Below are 18,810 nucleotides of genomic sequence, written 5' to 3' on the forward strand. Positions count from 1 at the left end.
GACATCTAGGAAGGAATTTAGATGTGATGCAGTAGAGACCATTTATGGCAATAACAACATTTCCAGAGACATAAATACACCTTCTTTACAGGCTTTCTGAAGCATGAGCAGCTATTCAATGCTTTGCAACCTGTTTGTATAGACAAGGTTGTGCACACTACTCTTGGGTCCCCAAGAGAGTAAACACCAGTTCCCAAGCATGGGCATCGTAGAGCACAGGCTTTCCAACTGTACAAATATATGCTCTATATTTTCCTATATGCCCTCCAGCAAAGCAGCAGAAGACTTAAAAAGAAAAAAACCAACTTCCTTGTGTATAGCAGTTCACCTGCTTCTTTCATCAATGTGGTAAAGTGTCTGACTATTTCATCTGGAACATTTGGGACGTTTTTAAAGTTCCACCTTTTCCTTTCAACCACTGAGGTAGTTTTGTAACAGATTAGTACCTATCAGCCATCAGAGGCATGCTTGCATGTTCTATTTTAGTCTCTCATTGACTCCATTCTGTCCCAAAGCGTTTTAATGAGAACATGTTAGATCATTAGTAATATCACTTCTTTCCTACAGAAAAGAGATCCCACTATGTCTTTTAAAAAGGGCAGGGAAAAGATGATAATGACTCAATTCCAGTACAGTGTTTGCTTTGGCTGTCCCAAATCTCAAGAGATGTGAATACATACATCTGAAAGATCAGATACGGAGTAACGTTTTCAGCATCAGGTTAAAATGCCCTGCTCTGAGCTTTCAAAACTGTTATTTCCTCATTGTTATCCACCCAGCCTGAAGAAACTGTGTGGTTTTTGTAGGAGTCCTTGCCTCCAGTGGAAGACCTGTGTGTTTGTTACCACTTGTTTCAGAACGGAAATCCAGATATTCATATCCTGAACACGCCAGTTGTGATCTCCTAAGAACTGTCATTAGATACTCCACTCATGGCTATATATTGGTGCTGGGGATGGACAAGAAGTCAGTGTAGATCCCTCCACAGAATATAGATGATCAAAACCATAGCAGACTGATGTTCCATTAGCCTCATGTGACTTGCCATTCAGCTTTTCTATTCAATCTCAAAGCCTACCTCAGAAGTTCAGTGAGAGCATGGGTCAGGCTTTCATTAGCTAAGCACAAGAGACTGCTACAGCACAGCTTATAAGAGAAAACTATAGCCAACGGAGCGGTCGCACAAGTGTCTTTGTGCCTGTTAGTGCATTTCCCAGCCAAGTTCTGCAGACAATCTCTGAAATGAAAGATGAGTCTAGCAAAAAGATGATCTTCTGCCTATCCTTTTCCACACATGTATCTGTAGAGATTTTGGGACTGCATAGGAACACCAGTGAACTCTGGATTGCATTATCACACTTCAATTGTCAAAAAACCCTCATTCAGTAACAGCAGAAAACATCATTAGCCTAACCAAAGATGGAAGAAGGATCCATTACATCAAGGGGCCATGCAGTTACAATTTTTCATTTACATTCTTGACATGGCCATAGTAATCATCAAGTCTTTAATGTGTTCCAGGGATCCACAGTTTACTGAGCCGTCTTCGGAAGATAACGTTTTGAACAATCATAGGTAGCAAAGGAAAATTGTATGGCTTAAGGATCAATTTGCAATTTGTAGACCAGTCTGTTCCAGAAGATACATTTCCAGTTTATGGAAAATTAGGAATTTACTAATAGGGTTACTGCTCACCATACTGCAACTGGAATTAAAATAAAGGCCACCAACAGTACATATCCCGTAAGTATCCAGGAGGCTTATAACCCCAGCGCTGCCAAAGCAGTGCTGGTATGCTGATCTTCAGAGATTGTCTATTCAGCCACCAAAAGCTTAGATTCTGTTTTCAGATATGAGGTACTGACATGATTAACCCATCTTATGTCTGGATCCCACCGTATTTCACTTCACAGCACAGATGCAAAAATGACCTCTGAGAGAGATATTTTACTCTTCAGGTATGCAAACTATTGATGTAAGATGTTCTGCAGATCCACTTACCTAACACATTGGGAAAAAATACAACATCCCTACAGTCTCATGAATGTTTAAGCCTCCCATCTAAGTCATTCTATGCCTTTTCTGTGTTCCTTTTGCAGCTATCACCCACCCTTATAAGATCTGCTTTTCCTTGTCTGGTGGCGTCGAAATTTCAGACAGCTCTGTTAACTGTCCTCCCTTCAGTACAATAAGTTGTGTCTCTCTTTGGTCCTGCAAAGGCAGTGACTTTCCAGCCAAATTTTATTCCTTAACTCCCTCTCTGTAATGGGAAAGAAGTGAGTTTGCCTTCTCTCTGCCTACCCTTATCACATAGCCTTTTCCTCTATTCCACCAGTGACCAGGCAGAGGAGCAAGCTGAAGACACAGTAAAAAAACTAAGATTTAAGAATAGAAGGATCAGCATGCCTTCTGTTTATTGCTGAATACAACACTGTAAATAAACCGGTATGTCAGCAATTATTTTATTACTCAGTTTAGTTATCACAGGGGAACCAAAACAAAAAACACAGACCAGTCTTTTCAGAAGACTCTCAATGAAAGCTACAAACTGCCTTTGAAATTCAAAGAAAACTGAATTCCTGACTCCAAAGCGCTAGTAAAATCTGAGACTTGATGTTTCCAATCTATTGCCTTATTTTTCCAATGGAGAATCAGGATGGAACAATGTTGCAACGTTTAATTCTTCACAGTTTCAGCAAGCACTCAGCTGACTGCTGTAGCAGAAACTTGCTTAGAAAGCAAAGCCTTAAATTAATTTGCTACAGCAGATTTGTACACATTACTCTTTCCAACCTTTAGGGCTACATTCATCATCCTTCTGACCAGAAAGAAGCCACCAATTATTGAACCATTGCGTTAGACTGGAAATGGAGTAGACATGGAGGAAGGCTTCTTGGAAAAATTTACACATCAGATCACACTTCAGGGGGTTATTCAGCAGAAACTACATGATGGTCTAGAAAACTGACATTCCCCTTTTTTTTTTTTTTTTTTAATAGAAGTCAGATTTATTAGTATTTTATATGATGACTAGTGATTTACATCCCACCCATTTGAGAATATTTAGGGCTCCAGGCATATCTCCAGCTGGTTCCAGACTATTCAAATCATTGTTGGTCCATCCATTTACTAGTCACAACAAGGCCTTCTGTGACTAATTATGGCCTGACTGCAGCAGGAAAGGCAGCTTCAAAGAATGGGAATCTTCAGACGCACTAGCAGTTCCCTTGGTTCCCAAATTCTTTATTTATGTGGATTACATTGAGTTGACAGATTTAACTGGGCTGTTGAAGATATGGTCAAAGAAGTAGAGTCACTCCCTTCCCTTTTATTGTTTTCTGAAGACATACGCATCTGTCACTAGAGAGAGGAAGTTCTCCATCACTGGACTTCATTTGGGCTTTTATATGCTGTTTCAGTAGCATCTGGGAATAGATCAATATAATATTTGGTAGGGAGTTGTATTTCCTCGTGATGTGCTGTAAATCTTTTATTGTAGATACTCCCACTGTTTATTGTTGAAAATCAATAAAAATAAACCTTGTAAAGTTAAAGCCTGGCAATGGTTCAGCACAAATAGGAGGGAAGGAGTAAGAGGCAATGAGTCTCCTTCCCCCTCTTGGATAGCTCCCAGCTTGTTTCCCAATGAATATTCAATAACACTTTCCAGCAATCTGGGAACAAGTTTGGGGTTTTTTTAAATAATTATTCGAAGTTATGAGCACTTCGTTGTGATCTGAAACAGGACTTCTGATCCACTTTGGCAGCTTTCAGGTACTGAATTCAGCTGTGGATGAAAACAAAGTATCGCTCAGATTGTGTGTAGGATATACCTTAGACTTATCCCCTCCAGAGACAGACAAAAGCACATCAGCCTTGCTCAGCTCAGATTAAAGGAGATATTTATGAGCCCTGGAAAACTGGAAACCAACCAAAATAGGTAAAAAGTGGGAACAGCCCAGTGTGGAGAAAAGTTTCTCCAAAGTCAGAACAGAAGTTTACTACCCCTGTTTGCAGGCCTGTAGAAGCAGAGCAGAATGCAATTCCTCCAGCATCATTCTTTTGCCCTGTGGCTATTAATTCCTCATATACTGCATCTTAGGGTGGAGTCTTCTACTATTTCCATGAGATTCAATTATGTAGGGAAGTGAAAAATGGTTTGGAATTATTTAGCAAAGGGGAAAACTTCCCAGTACTGCAGCCAGCGCTGAGAGATCAGTCTTTTAGTGTAAACATAGTATCAATTGCAATGGCTTAACTTAAACATTTATTCTTAATTAGTTATACAATGTCATGAGCACCAACTGTAGAACCTGTAAGAATGCAGTGACTGCACTTCAAAAAAGAACAAAAACCCTCATCAATTGTCATATTGAAATCAATACCCAAAAACCAGGATGGTATTTAGCGTCAGATTCTCTCCTTTCTGGTACCAGCAGATGACTGAACAATTCAAGTGGTAAATAAATTACATGTCCCCAGAAGAGGTAAGAAGGATGTAAAAGAACCTCTCAGAGTGTGAAGAAGCAGACAAAAAGTTACTTAAAAGCACAAAAATGTAACCACTATAAAAGGAAATCAACACAGTGCAAGAACAGGGGGATGGAAAAAATGTGGTGTTTCTATCCTGTTGGATTATCCAACAGGTACCACAAGACTGTTGGTAAAGCCCTTGACAGTCTTGAATTTAGAAACACAGGATGTAATCCAACTAAAAAGGAGGGAAAAGTGATTAAAATAAGAAAGAAAATGTAAGATGAATGAGGTGTTGTCTTTCTGAATCATCTGCCTTTTGCAAATCCAGCAAACTCTTGCCTCCTTTTAGATGATCTACTTCTGTCACGTAAACAGACAGAATGACCGTGTTTTCCTACTGTTTTGTTTCCTTTACCTCTAGTGATCTTACTGTTCTGGCAGTCCACCTGTGTATTAGAAAGCAGAGGAGAGCTCACTCCTCGCTCTAAGTGTGCAAGAGGACTGTCCTACAGCACTCAGTTTTGAGCATCTCAGACAGTGAAGCAGTTTGCACATTTTTCTGAATGGAAGAATAAAAAGGCAAATACAGCAGTAAGGTTACTGAAATCAGCAAATTTTGCAGCTTCCCAGGAAAAAGGAATTAATTTCTTGAAAAAGTTGGAAATTACTTGAAGAAGTGGATTATGTCAGGAATCACAAATTCTAACTTCATTGGCAAAAATGTCTAAATGTTTCAAAATCCCATTCCTATTTAATCAAAACTAGAGCTAGGTGTGAGCGATCAGAGCTCCTGGTTCTGTTGTATGTAAAAGCATGACCAAGTCACTTACAATACGCTTCTAGTCCAGCAGAGATCGTGTTGTGAGATACTAGACTTGATTTGCCTGCCAAGATTTGGGTGAAAGTCCTTAGTTGAATACATAATCTGGTTTTGACCAGAAGGCTCTTAAAATCATTCAGACTCGTAGCTAATCTGGGCTTCCATCAGCCAAATTCACTTCTACTTGTACAGCCGTGACCTTCTGTGGAAATGCACCAGTGTGAACTACTCTGCTGATGATACACCACAGTCTGGTCTCTGTTGTATCCCTGCCTGTTTGGGACCTCAGGAGGGAAGGTGCAGCAAAAATATTGGCCACTACTTCTAAATAACTGCCTCAGTGCCTGCAGGATATGCTCCAAAGAGGGCACAGAAAAATTGCCATCCTGGTTCAGCAACACTTTACAGTAACATAAATAATCTTGCAAGGTGGAGGGCAGCAGCTATCCAGGCCAGCTGAAGATCCTCCTAGTAAACTGATGCTATTTTTATATTAATTTGTCTGCAGACGAACATACTTTAACCCCTTCCTCCATGATTACTACCATTTAAGTTGTACGTTGAAACTACAACACCTGTAGCTGTATCATTGCTGCTTCCACTTTCTGTATAATGAAATCCAGGGAGGTGCTTTCCTTTAAAGAACCAGCTTAATACCAAATTATCTGAAATTAAAAGCCATGGTTATCCTACTGGTCTCAGTCTGACACATCTGACAAATCTCTATCAGGTTATTGACACACACGCTGCTCTCAAACTTATTTAAGCAACTATCAGTTAAAAAACCAAACCAAAACAAACAAAAAAACACAAAACAAAAGCATTGTATACAAGCCTAGTCATGGTCTCTGCAGGTGCACAAGTGACAGAAGGGGACACTTCTCTGCTCAGTGCTAAGTAAGAATAAATGCTAGAAGAATATTTGGTATCCAAACTTGCTGACAGTCACATACTTCGCTTGAAAAAGACATGTAGTCTCACAGTACGCCATTACACGAGGTCAAGGTAATGCATGTAAGGTGCTTTACAGGACAAGAACTTGCACTGGTGTATTTTTCCAGAGCTAAAATACTACATTCATAGAATGATATTTGCGCTGAATAAAAACTAACCTATGAGGGGAACCAGAAAGTGTTCAGCACTAGCCCATCACAAGTTGTTACTGAAATGGTTGTACCGAATAATCATTTTGCCAAAGCCATGGAGCATGACTGATGTCACAGGTTAAAACTCCAGAGCTTTTTAGAAATGGAAATACTTCATTTTCTTCACTTTATTTAAAATAAAAGTAATCCAAACTTCAATTTTCATCGTTGGCTGCTGCAGCAAGGAAAATAAACTCACTATTCCCACGGTAGGTGAAGTAGCCTAATTTTGTTACTACAAGGGGTTCTGAATATAGTGTCACTTAGTTTACACGGGTGCTTATCAGCGATCATTTAAGGCATGATGTTTAAATACAGCCATTTTTTTCTGTTCCCTGTAAAAAGTTGCCACTTCTGTCTTGTGCTTCTTGCTATTATTGGTAAGTCTCTTCAACAATATTCACAGTCACTGACTCACTCAATACTTGTCAATATTGGTTTGGGGTTTATCCCAGTTCGAGGAATGGGAACTTTTCTGGAAAGTCAGTACATGGACGTCAAAATGAACTTAGAAAACCAGTTGTGTTGTCTTTGTAGTACAGCAACCTGTCGGGACAGTCATCCCATACATCTTGTCTGCTTTGTCCCCTGAATGCTGCCACTGGCAGTCTGACATCAAAGTCCACCACGATAGACCTTCTGGCACAGATCTTCACAGAAGGTCTCTATGGAATCACACAATAGGCCAGTCTGGAAGGGACCTCAGAAGGCCATTTGTCCAGCTTGCTGCAGCCAAGAGAGCCTAGATGAGATGATCTAGCACCCTGTCCAATTGCATCTTGAAAACCTCCAGTGATGGGACTCCACCACACCCCTGGGGAGGTTCTTGCAGTGAATGATGGATCTCACTATAAAAAATGTCTTAGATCGAGATGAATATGAACATATTGACAAAAAAATCCTATTTGAACCCTTACGTTTCTCAATATTTATTACATTATATAATCTGTAAGCAGTTTAGGACATGCAGTCCCACAATCCCATTATTCTCAACCCAGAAAGCTCTAGAACAAGCAGAAGACCTCACTGTTGCCACTGAACTGAACTTGTGCCAAGCTAAAATATAGTACAATGGTAGCAAAAGAAAAGAGATGTCCAATAGTTGCACCATGAGTCTGGGAAAATTCATTTAATTGAAACTCCAAAGTGTAAGAAAAAGATAGGTGATTCCCACCCTCATTTTTAAGTGCAGCAAATAAAGTAATAAATTCACATTTTAAAGCTAATGAAAAAACAGATCTAATTAGTCAGCCAAGAAAGCCCAAATGAGCTCTACTTGGCTGCTCGTAACTCTGGAAAGATGGTGTTTTATCGACAACAAAAGTCAGATTCAAATAATGAATCCTTGAAGTTATTGCTATCTTCTTCACTTGCCGTTAAGGGAGAACAAAAGATTCTTAATTGATAAGGCCTCATTAATTTACCTCTTCTGGTACCTGAGCTAATTTTGACATCTTTACACTTCTGCCAAGCCTTCCTCCTAAATATGTTTTGCACTTAACAATCGTTAAGAAATCCTTTGTACTATTTTGTTTAAAATTGTACTAATTCTTCCATTTGAAGGACTTTTCAAAGCTCTATAAACTAACTGACCCTTTGTTCACAAAGACCTTCATCTAATTCTCAGCACTGAAGAGCTGCTTAATGCCCTCGGAGTGGGAGGAGAGGACAGAGGAGTATTCTGCAAGAGACAGTAACACATTATTTCATGGACACTAGTGGTGGCTTCACAAAGCCACTTTCTCACATCTGGAGCCACACAGTGGTACAACTTAGAATCACAGAATCATTCAGGTTGGAAAAGACCCTTGGGATCATTGAGTCCAACCATCAGCCCTACTCTACAAAGTTCTCTCCTACCATATCCCCCAACATCGCATCTAAACAACCCTTAAACACATCCAGGGATGGTGATTCCACCACCTCCCTGGGCAGCCCATTCCATCACCTGACCACTCTTTCTGTGAAAGATTTTTTCCTAATGTCCAGTCTAAACCTCCCCTGTTGGAGTTTAAAGCCATTCCCCCTTGTTCTATCGCTAGTTACCTGTGAGAAGAGACCAGCACCAACCTCTCTACAATGTCCTTTCAGGCAGCTGTAGAGAGTGATGAGGTCTCCCCTCAGCCTTCTCTTCCTCAAACTGAACAGTCCCGGCTCCTTCAATCGCTTCTCATGGGATTTGTTCTCCAGGCCCTTCACCAGCTTCGTTGCCCTCCTCTGCACTCGCTCCAGCACCTCGATATCTCTCTCGTATTGAGGTGCCCAGAACTGGTCACAATACTCCAGGTGTGGCCTCACCAGTGCAGAGTTCAGGGGGACTGTCACCTCCCTACTTCTGCTGGTCACAGTATTTCTAATCCAAGCCAGGATGCCGTTGGCTTTCTTGGCCACTCGGGCACACTGCTGGCTTGTGTTCAGCTGCTTGTCAATGAGAACCCCCAGATCCTTTTCTTCCAGACAGCTCTCCAGCCACACCTCCCCAAGCCTGTAGCCATGCAGTGCAGGACCTGGCACTTGGCCTTGTTGAAGCTCATCCCGTTAACATTGGCCCACTGATCCAATCTATCCAAGCTGATCCAACTTGGGATGTTTACATTACATAGCTTTCAGCAAACTGCAAGAGAATCAGCATACATCTATCTTTTGAAAGCAGAAGCAATATTCAATTGCTGAGGTTTAAATTCCTCCTCCAGCCACTTCTCCAAACTATTGGGATGACAGTTGTATCAAGCTGTTATTGGCTCATGTATTATCATGTATTTAAAATCTACTTACAAATTAGCACAGAACATAAAAATGTTACAAATTAGCACAGAACATAAAAACTATTTTCTAGAAGGAATGGCTGATTTTTTGCAATTCCTAATATAAATTTTAGTCACAGAGAAAAACAAAAACAATCCTTGAAAATGCTAGAATCTGGTCCACAAAACCAGTATTAAATCTGTGGCTCTTTTATTTAGAATTCAAGAGGGTGGAGTGGTAAAAGGCAGGAAAGCAATTTTTTTTTTCCAAATACTTGAAGAAAAAATTGTTTGTTACTTCCCTTGATACTTGCAGTTTCAAACAAGCCAACAAAAAGAGGCCACTAGTACTGACATACCCCTCTTTCACCTTCAAAAGATGGAAGGAAAAACCTTTATTTCCCTTTCTGCACTTGACTTCTCTTTGCCTGTGCTACCCCAGAGCTCCCTGGGGTTTGGTTCACCGTGACAGTAAGGCCTGCTGGCCTCTTCATCCTTTCAAAAATGTAGCATTCAACTTTTTCTTCACTCGAGACTGTCCTGGTGCTTATGAGGCGAAATCCATCTTCCAGTAAAGTGTCCAGCAGCAGGCCTAGCACATTAGTACCGTTAATCAGCTTTCTATTATCAGGCTTTATGGAAACATACCTAAAATAAGAAAAAAACAGTTACAACACACTTTAATTACTTCCTGAAGGATGGACTCAGTTTTTTTTTAAAACAAAGCAGGTCCTCAGACAGTGCAGGTCAGCACACTTGCACAGGTTTACAGCAACTAAGATTCCAGATTTTTTATTCCTCTGTTGAAGACAATTTAACTCTTTCCATCATTATAAGAACAGTAATTCTCAGTTCATCCAGTTACATGTTGGGGAAGAAGCACTTCCCTTTCATCAAAACTTACTTTCTTAAGAAATAGATGCAATAATCTCCATTTCATTTAATGGAGGAGAGGTGATCAGCATGTTCTATGTGATGCTGCAACAGTTTTTCAGGTTAAGAGTAAACGATGGAAAGGACAGTGAAGTCACATTCACCCCAACAGTGTCACATTTCATCACACAGGATCTCTCTCTACAAAGTGACATTTATTGCAAAATTACCTTGTACAGCAGGTCTTACGGCAACAAGTATGAAAATCATTTTCACATTGCCTCAAATAATTTTACTTGATATAAAGTACAATTTAAGATTCTATCCAGACATTTCAAGGAGCAGAAGTCAGGTAAAAATACTATTACAAAATACATAAGCTCACAGGGGTGAAACTGTTCCGCAGCTCACAGGAAAGTACACTAAACATTCATGGAAAGCACAAAAAAGGCAAAAGAGTCCATGTCACCACAAAGACTAAGTCGATAGAAATTCAGCAGGCAACATCATCAAACTTGACTTGCTTCATTAGTCAAAATAAGTTTTTCTGTTGATCTGCAGAGGAAATTTTTTACCAAGTCTGAAGAAATAAAGAAAGAATCAGGGATATTTTCCCCACTATTTAAGTTGCAATAGCTACTCAACCAATTGTTAGTCCCTTAAAATTAGTGATACGTTATAAAGTTAAGGTATGGCACATAAATAGATGTTGCTTTGCAAATTCAAAGTAGTTTTTCTTCTACTTGCTTAGCTAAAGAAAGCTAGAAGAAAGATAATATTTTTTTTCTTGTTTAAATAATCAAAAGACTGCCATGTTGATTCATATATTCAGATAGAATAACCCTTTTGGAAATATTTCAGTGAAATTTCCATAAAATTCCTGATGTTCTAACAGCCACAGAGGACAAATTAGGTTACATTTTCTTATACAGTAAGAACATGTGTCTGTACAATAGAAACATCCAGCAAAAGCTTGTTTAAAAAACTTAAATTATCATCAGAATACAATACTGCTATCACTAAAATCACTGATATACAGTAATCTTAATAAAAACAGAACCTGGCTCTGAATTCAATGAAAACCCACTGTATAGCATATAGTTAATAATCTACCCCTTCTCCCTCCCCCAATAAAAGGCTCTACAAAAGCTTTCCAGTCCCTGAATTGCTATCTTAGTTCCACTGGTGTTTTTAACCCTGTTTAACCATTCTCTTCTTCCTCTTTTCCACATGAAAGTCTTTTGGACCATGAGCTAGTGGAGATTTTAGGCTTACTCAGTACTTCACTCATTTTTTTTCTTTGCTTCATCTTACTCTGTGTTTTTCAAGTCCTCTAGAAGGTCATTGATGGTGTGAAATTCTAAAGCCTGGGAGAGCAAGTGAGGAGGAAAGGGCAGAGAGAGAGAAAGACCCAAGAGAACTCAAAAACAAACATCAAGAACAGTATTTTATAAAGTTGAAGAATAGGCAAATCAGTGTAACAGAAATTAAACTGGGTGTTTCAGAACTAGAAAAAGGTAACATTAAACTAGCAGAAAGAAGGAAACATAATTATTTTCTCTCAGACAGCTGTCCAACAGTTTCTTTAAAATGAGCTTTGCTAGCAAGTAAGTGTACTTCATGAACTAGAAGTCACAAAGACATTTCCATAATGAAAAGTCACACTAGGGAGAGTACCTGGCCACAAACTGGTCACCAGCAGAGTAGTCAGTACCACACTGAAAAACCACGTCGTGATGGGAAGGCCTTTCCAAAGGAAGTGGAACGAGTGGTTTCTGAGAAGGAAAAGGGCTGTTCCAGCTCTGTCCCGACTGCTGCCCGGTAAACACAGTGATCTGTTCAGCTAGTGTCTCAACAGTGGTACTGCAGGAACCAAAGATCCGGAAAAAGGCCTGCATCTCTTGGAGAGAAAAACGCACTTCCAAGATCTCCAGCCTTGGCTTCAGCAAGTGTTCCTGGCTCAGGACATCAGCCAGAGGGTAGAGCCCATAGAATTCTGCTTCTCTCTGCAGCCTCTGATAGTCTGAGAAATCAGTAGGTAAGGAGACCTGAAGAGTCCTCAAGAAGTCCATGATGTAACTAAACAAAGTTCCATCTCTGTCCACAAAAAACTGTCCATTCACCAGTTTAAATTCCTGGTCATCATTGTTCAACATCCGTGCTAGCCTGGACTCAGGGAACTGCTGCAAGGTAGAAGCCCGGGTTACATATCTCACACCTCCCACGCTCAGAACCACCACCTCTCGGTTACTCATCACTATCTCAGCCACTCAGGAATTGTACCTCTCTGATCTACGTGTTTGTGACTGGATCTTTCCTAAACTGCAAGGCATCTGCAGCTGCAAAAACCATTCAGTGCTTTTAGCAAGTGTTTGGAGTGAGGTGTGGAGCAGCAACAGGATTCCCAGGCAACAAAGATGTAAATATCATGTGCAATAGTTTTGTTTGCAGGGTTTGGTTGCTTGGAAACTTAGATTCTTGGCATTTAATGTTTTACTTTTGAAATGAACAGCTTGCAAGGACTACTGGAAGACAATGAATTGACCGTCACAACTTATTAAACCTTGAGAGAGGCAAGCAAATATTGCCAAAGTATGGCATGTGTTACATTTGTTTTCCGGAAATGTCAACTAAATGTTTTCATTCTATATATTGCTGTTCATAGGACCACTGCAAAAAGAGGTTAGATGTGCTTCAAGCAATATATTTCAGTATCATATGCTCTTAAAGAAGGGCACTTCAGAGAACTCAAGCTTACAGTTCACTTTAAATCGCTGTTATCCTACGGCCAAGTCAAAACACTCAGAAATTCAATTAATTCCTGAAAAAAGGAACACAAAAATACAGTAACAGTACAAGAGCCTATACATATGTTCCAATGCTACAGCACTTCCAAACAACAACAACATCCATACTCCTGTCACATTACGCAATCTGTTCCAAGGAATCATCCCAACATTTTTCCTGGCTTTTGGAATTACGATCTGGAGAGAAACCTTTGCAGGCTGCCTTCCTGTGGCTGACCCATGCGTGCCTTTCACCGCACTAAACTGTTTACATTAAGGCCACTTTTTAAGAAAGTGTGGCTTCAGAGAAACATGGATCTAACAAGACAGCTCAGTTACCCCAACAATTTGATGCTGGAAAAGTAAACTGCAAAGTATGTACTACCTGCAAAGTACATACTATCTTGCAGCTTGTTCTTATCAACCTCAACTGATTTCTCCCTACCCCTAGAATTTAGGCCTACCCTGAAGATACATTTTTGTATAGAACATGTAAACAATGACCAATATCTACAGTAATCTGAATGCATGGGATAATTACAGCATTTGATTATACAAAAAAATACATATATCTATTTCAGTGAGGAGTAACATCGTCAGATAGAAAGTGGTTCTAGAATGTGAATGATGTGCTCTGTATTTTGCAGTGGAAGGGCAGTCCTCAACAAGCCTCTCAGTACAGTGCTCTTCTCAATCACAGCTGTTCTTCCTCTCTCCAAAACACTTCCCAGTTAGAAAAAATATTTCTTTAACCATGACCTTTTGGGAAGTGACATTTTTTATCTTATTCTACATTACATTAACATTAAACTAAGTACACAGTTTGGCCCTATATTTTGGTAAGAAAATTGATTTACAGTGAATAATATTCCCATAATCACCACTGAAAGAATAATCCAGAAACAATGTGTTTTTCAAAGCTCCATTTCATCTTCCAGTTTATCAGTGCTCAAGGCATGTGAACAGTATGAATGTTTTGGAAACATGTTGAATCTTTGAATGTTTTCACTGGAAGTCTTAAAAACCCAATTAATTTTAAGAAATTCCATGTTTTCTTCACCAGATCACTCTTAGTTCTTATATTTCAGCAGGGACTTCACAACAGTTTATACTTGCACACAAACTGTGCAACATTATCCAGTACAACCAACGTATAGTTTTTACACTTTTCTCTTAGAAGTGAAGCTCCATCTGTCATCTGTTCCCAGTAAAAGACTGCATGATCTGCTATCTCCACTGTATCTGCCAAATAGGACAAGCTAATTGTAAAGAATTGAGATTTCCAGCACTGGAGATTGTCAACGACTGACTCCACAAAGGACATTCTGGTGACAGCAAGAATAAGCAAGCAAATAAGAGAGTTCACTATAAATCTGCGTGAAAAGACTGAGGGAATCTTGAACTTAAGAGTGGTGTTTTCCTGAGGCAAGGAAAGTTTGTCCACATCAACTAGTTTTATTCCATTCCACTGGCTGGTATCAAAGCTCTTCATTGTAGGGCTGATGTCCACACTGGAACAAGGTAAAGGGGTTTCTTTGAGCACCTTGATTTTTTCCCTGAACTCCTGCATCTGTTGCAGAAATATAATGGGTTCAGACACATCTTTGAAGGCCTCTGCAATGTTAAAAGCCATCCGTTGCTCTTGCAAAATTGTGTTCAGTTTATTGATTTCCGGATCATAGGCCTGCATCACTGCAAGCTTCATGGTCTCAAAGTCAGAGAGAATCTCATTTCGTTTCTGCTCCAGGGTGTGCTGCAGCTTCTCAAAGAACTCCTTCACTTTGTCAGAATCTTTGGTGAGCATCTGCAGAGCTTTCCTCTTACTGGTTTCCAAGGTATCCAGCCGTGAGAGGGCATCACCACAACGCCAAGTTTCAAAGCCCTGAAACAGGGTTTCAAAAGCTCGCTTCTCCTGGGAATAAGCTTCTTCAATAGAACAGAAAACGTGCTTTGTATGGTCACCACGGGTGGCACAAACCCCACAGATCAGCTGCATGTCTGTCCGGCAAAAAATGTTAAGGGGTTGCCCGCTGTGCACTTTGCACACAGGCATTTTCGGAGTTACTTTGATTTTGTTATACTTCTCCACAATACCTTTCAGGGAATAGTTGACTTGCAAGCTGTTGACTCCAGTAACGGGAGTTTCCTTCCTGCACGTGGGGCACTTGAAAGGGGACGGCCTCCAAAGCACATTCCGCACATTTCCCTCAAGAATTCCTTCCAGACACTTTCTGCAGAAATTGTGCGAACAGGGCAGGACACGAGGATCATCAAACAGGCTACAGCAAATGGGACAGGTGAGATCTTCCTCTAGGAGCTCCATCATGTCCTAGGAAAGAGAAGACAGATGCTAACAGAACTCATAATTATTTTTCCTCCAGGGGAACCATGCAAAAACTGATCTCCTTCTGAACACAGCTCAGTGAGAAAATTATCTACTTTTTTCTCTAGTATCCTTAAGACCGAGCCTCAGCTGGATTTTTGCAGCCAGACCAGTTAGCTGTTGGATCTGGCCACCAGATGGCAGGCACAAGAACGGCTCAGTGTTCAGGCAGAACCATTTTTGGACTCTCCACTAGAAATGCTGGAAAAGAAGGCTTGCCAAACCCAGCAAGTACTCTGAATGAAAATAACTCATGTACTGATAATAACAGTTCAAGTCTTACATCTTTCCCCACTGATGCAATATGCAGAAACAGGATTCTTACAGAAGATACCCAGCCGATAGGCCCTGCTAAGATTTGATTACTCTCTATTTGTTCAACTCATCCAAAGCTTGGTTTCAAACCCCATGCACTGCTACTGTAAGAAGGCAATATTAAAGGTGACTAAAAAAAGCCCAGCTTCAGAATTTTCTCAGCCACAGAATAGGTGATGTGGCTCTTTGCTTTACCTGCAAAGCCAAAGGTGAGTCACCACTCACTTAAAAAGTTAGCTTTTCTCTTGGTCCTGCAAAAGTTCTAAATAATCAAGTGAACATGTTATTGTTGAGCTATTCAACACAAAGTTAAAATACTTCAAAGAACAGCTGCCTATAATCCTTGATAATTCATCACGAAACAAGTGTTAACCGTTTTTACTCATATGCAACCTTTATTTCCAATTCTCACAGCATTCATGCCTCAGCAATTTCTTTCTGTGGACAGGACCTACAGAAAGAGGATTTATCATGTAATCCTTTCTACTAGGAAGTCTCAGTGAAGGGACCCAGAGCACTACCCACCCAGTGCCTCTAACCAAAGACAAGTTCTCAGACGCAGTCACCTTATAACTTACAGCATGCTCTAAGAAAACAAACAGCTAATAAAGACCAAAATGGGAGACAGACTGTATTAGCCAAAACTCTCAAACCTTAGTTTTGAGCTATAATTAGAAAGATGCTTCCCTTTTATAAATTCCTTCCATACTATACAATATGTATTCATATATATATACCCATAATAAAATTTCTTTTATAAATTAAAAGATGTAACACTAAGAAGAGCATCAAAGTACTGCCATGACAGCAATGCATATGAACGAGCTCTTTTAATTTGTTTCCATGTTATTACTAAGGTTTCAGTTCCCTCAAAGAAGTATAAAGTGGAAAACATGGGAGCCAAGAGGAGAGCTGCAAGGGAAGATCCATGCTGCACAGGACAAGGGCAATAAAGTCAATACCACTGATCCAAGGAAAGCAAAGAGCACTACAGGGAAGAAAGGCAAGGTCAATTCTGAGTTTCTTTCACAAGAGGACCAATACAGTCCCAGTGAGACTTCACAGTAAAAGCCATTCTTGAGAGATATAAGCAAACCTCCTGTGCTTTTCCAGTGATGAGGATGAGAGGAATTCTCTGTGTTTGAATAAGGAGTGTTTGAAAAAGTTGCCAGCTCTTCTACTCAGCCTCAGGACTAAGATCAACAGGCAGAAGAAGCCACCATTACAACTGGGGGCAAAGCCCTAGAGAAAAGGTCTAATGCCTCCGTTTACCACCTACAGTTTCGTGTAAGACCACAGATCCCATTCAGAAACTTGCGAGAAGAAAGTGATTTTGAAGCACCTCTCAATGCTAGATCAAGCAACGTTTTTCTTCTGTCCTCTTGCTACTGCTAAAAAGTATGGGATGATGGGAAGATGATGGTTTTGCCCCTGTGCTCTTGAGTCTTCCTCTTTATGAATAGCTCTCTCTTTCCAACTTCTACTCGCAGCTTTCAGCCACAGTAGCAGCACAAAGGTCAGTTTTGCTCATGGGTTAAGAGGACAATAACTACAAAATTAAAATGACAGTTCTCCATCTTTTAGTAAATGGAAACTCACAGCGCAGAAAATATTTGCTCTGGTCTGTCTCCTTTACCAGGGAGGATTTTCCTTCTTTCTTAGGTAGCTGGAAAAGCAGCTTTGCATGCCTGACAGTGAGGACTGCAAACCACTGCAGAAAATGCTTACTATAACACGTTCCACCAAAATTGCAGGACAAACACTGAAGACATTCATGCTCCTAAAAATATAAAAAACAGACACAAAAAGGTTTCATGTTCCAAATAAAACTGTCCTGTTGCATTCCAACCCCACTTATCCAATTAAATAATTATGCTTTATAAATATAACTGAATTTCAAAGCCATTATATGACATCATTAAAACCCTCAGATTTTAAAAAAAGAAATGGGCAAGTCTATGAGCTTTTTTCCCCCCTCTTACAACACCAGTAACATCAAACCAAAGACACTGAAAACTTGTAGGACTGGTTGGGACAGCTGAACTTTAGGACATTAATGTCAGAGAGTAAGTTGTCTGTGGACTGAAACATCCCTTTGTATTAGCAACTTGGCATTTGTGTGAGGAACTACAGCAACATTTCAGCTTCTCCACTTGGAATTTCTCAGTGTAATTTCTGATCCAAGTTTGGATGGCCCTGGAACTCCCCACTCGTAGCACACAGACCAAAAGGCACAGCAGCTTCTTCCTTCACCTGGGCTACATAAACTCGCTGGGTACAAACCCAGCAGATGTCACCCATCAGAAAGAGCAGCTTGCACAGTTTTATCACTAGGAAAAGAATGGCAAAACAAATCAAACCATAAACGCAAAAACAACCACAGTAGCTTTTTCCCATAATCCACAAAGAAATTCATTTAGCATGCTTCTCAGCACAGAAGTTGGGTTTATCGGCCAGCAGCAGGCTGAAAGTAAAACCAACACTTCACCAAGCTTCAAATGAATACAAAGATAGCTCTTGAAGTTTCCTGCAATGGCATTTAAGTATTCTAAATAAAACTTGATCGAGTCAGGCTGCATTTCCACAAGCAGCTGAGTTAGACAGGAGAGGTCTCATCTCCCTTCCCTCACAAGGACTCTGGGGCCTTGTCAGAACCTTCTAGGAGCAATTTCACCAGCCTTCTGTCAGACTGCTGTGTTGAATCAGCCCAAAAAAAGGTCCCACGCAGACAGGCAGGAGGAAGGGAGATGGGAGCTCCTCCTCCCAGCAGCAACAATCTTAACTCTGCTCACACAATGGAGGGGAACCACAATTTAATGGAAGGTCAGCGTGGACATTTTAATATGGAACGCTTGACCTCCAGGTCAGTAGGTATCCAGGCAGCCAAAAAAAGCTGAGGAATGTGGCCACGCTTTAAACGTGTTATTTCATAGCCAATTTTTTTTTTCCAGGAGTACCAGGTAGATCCAACACATTCAGCCTCCAGAAAGCTAGAAAGGTCTGGTGAAATAAGCAAGTTATAGCCCCAAGAATACTGTCGGCACAGTTTGACGACCTGGTGAGCACCGGACGCAGTGGCAGCACCAACACACACTCTGCGCTGGCCTCCTCGTCCCTCTGCCCAGGCAGGTTCCCTCACTGCTGCTGGCTACAGCCCCTTCTTGCCGGGGGGACCCCCGACACCCGCCTAAGCGATGGCACTGCTGCCGGGCCCGGCCTGCTCCCCAGCCGCAGGCCGTGGTCCCCGGGGGTCAGAGGCGCTCCGCCG

General features: G+C 40.7%; 2 protein-coding genes across 4 annotated transcripts in view; both read right to left on the reverse strand.

Moving 5' to 3' along the window:
* Positions 1–8,965: 8,965 nt before the first annotated feature.
* On the reverse strand, positions 8,966–12,653 carry KCNRG (potassium channel regulator). Its single transcript, XM_026868492.1, has 2 exons — positions 11,736–12,653; positions 8,966–9,833 (listed from the first exon to the last, which is right to left on the reverse strand). Exons 1-2 carry the CDS (start codon positions 12,311–12,313, stop codon positions 9,581–9,583), a joined length of 831 nt encoding a protein of 276 aa, XP_026724293.1. The 5' UTR covers positions 12,314–12,653; the 3' UTR covers positions 8,966–9,580.
* Positions 12,654–13,900: 1,247 nt separating this feature from the next.
* TRIM13 (tripartite motif containing 13) overlaps positions 13,901–18,810 on the reverse strand; it is a 10,797-nt gene continuing 5,887 nt past the window's right edge. For 2 of the 3 annotated variants that reach the window (XM_026868482.1, XM_026868473.1), the window contains exon 2: positions 13,901–15,173. In XM_026868482.1, coding sequence (XP_026724283.1) covers positions 13,941–15,170 — 1,230 coding nt within the window. In that variant the 5' untranslated portion in view covers positions 15,171–15,173 and the 3' untranslated portion in view covers positions 13,901–13,940. Of the gene's footprint in view, positions 15,174–17,141; positions 18,775–18,810 lie in introns of those variants that run through there. The other variant, XM_026868463.1, reaches the window with a different exon arrangement.

The sequence above is a fragment of the Athene cunicularia genome, assembly GCF_003259725.1.
Source record: "Athene cunicularia isolate RWA chromosome 1 unlocalized genomic scaffold, athCun1 chr1_part1, whole genome shotgun sequence".
Taxonomy (NCBI): domain Eukaryota; kingdom Metazoa; phylum Chordata; class Aves; order Strigiformes; family Strigidae; genus Athene; species Athene cunicularia.

Coding starts and splice junctions, on each gene's coding strand:
- KCNRG (XM_026868492.1), bottom strand. CDS start 12,313: ATGAGTAACCGAGAGGTGGTGGTTCTGAGCGTGGGAGGTGTGAGATAT. Junction 9,834..11,735: donor GGTGACCAGTTTGTGGCCAG/GTACTCTCCCTA, acceptor TTCTTATTTTAG/GTATGTTTCCATAAAGCCTG.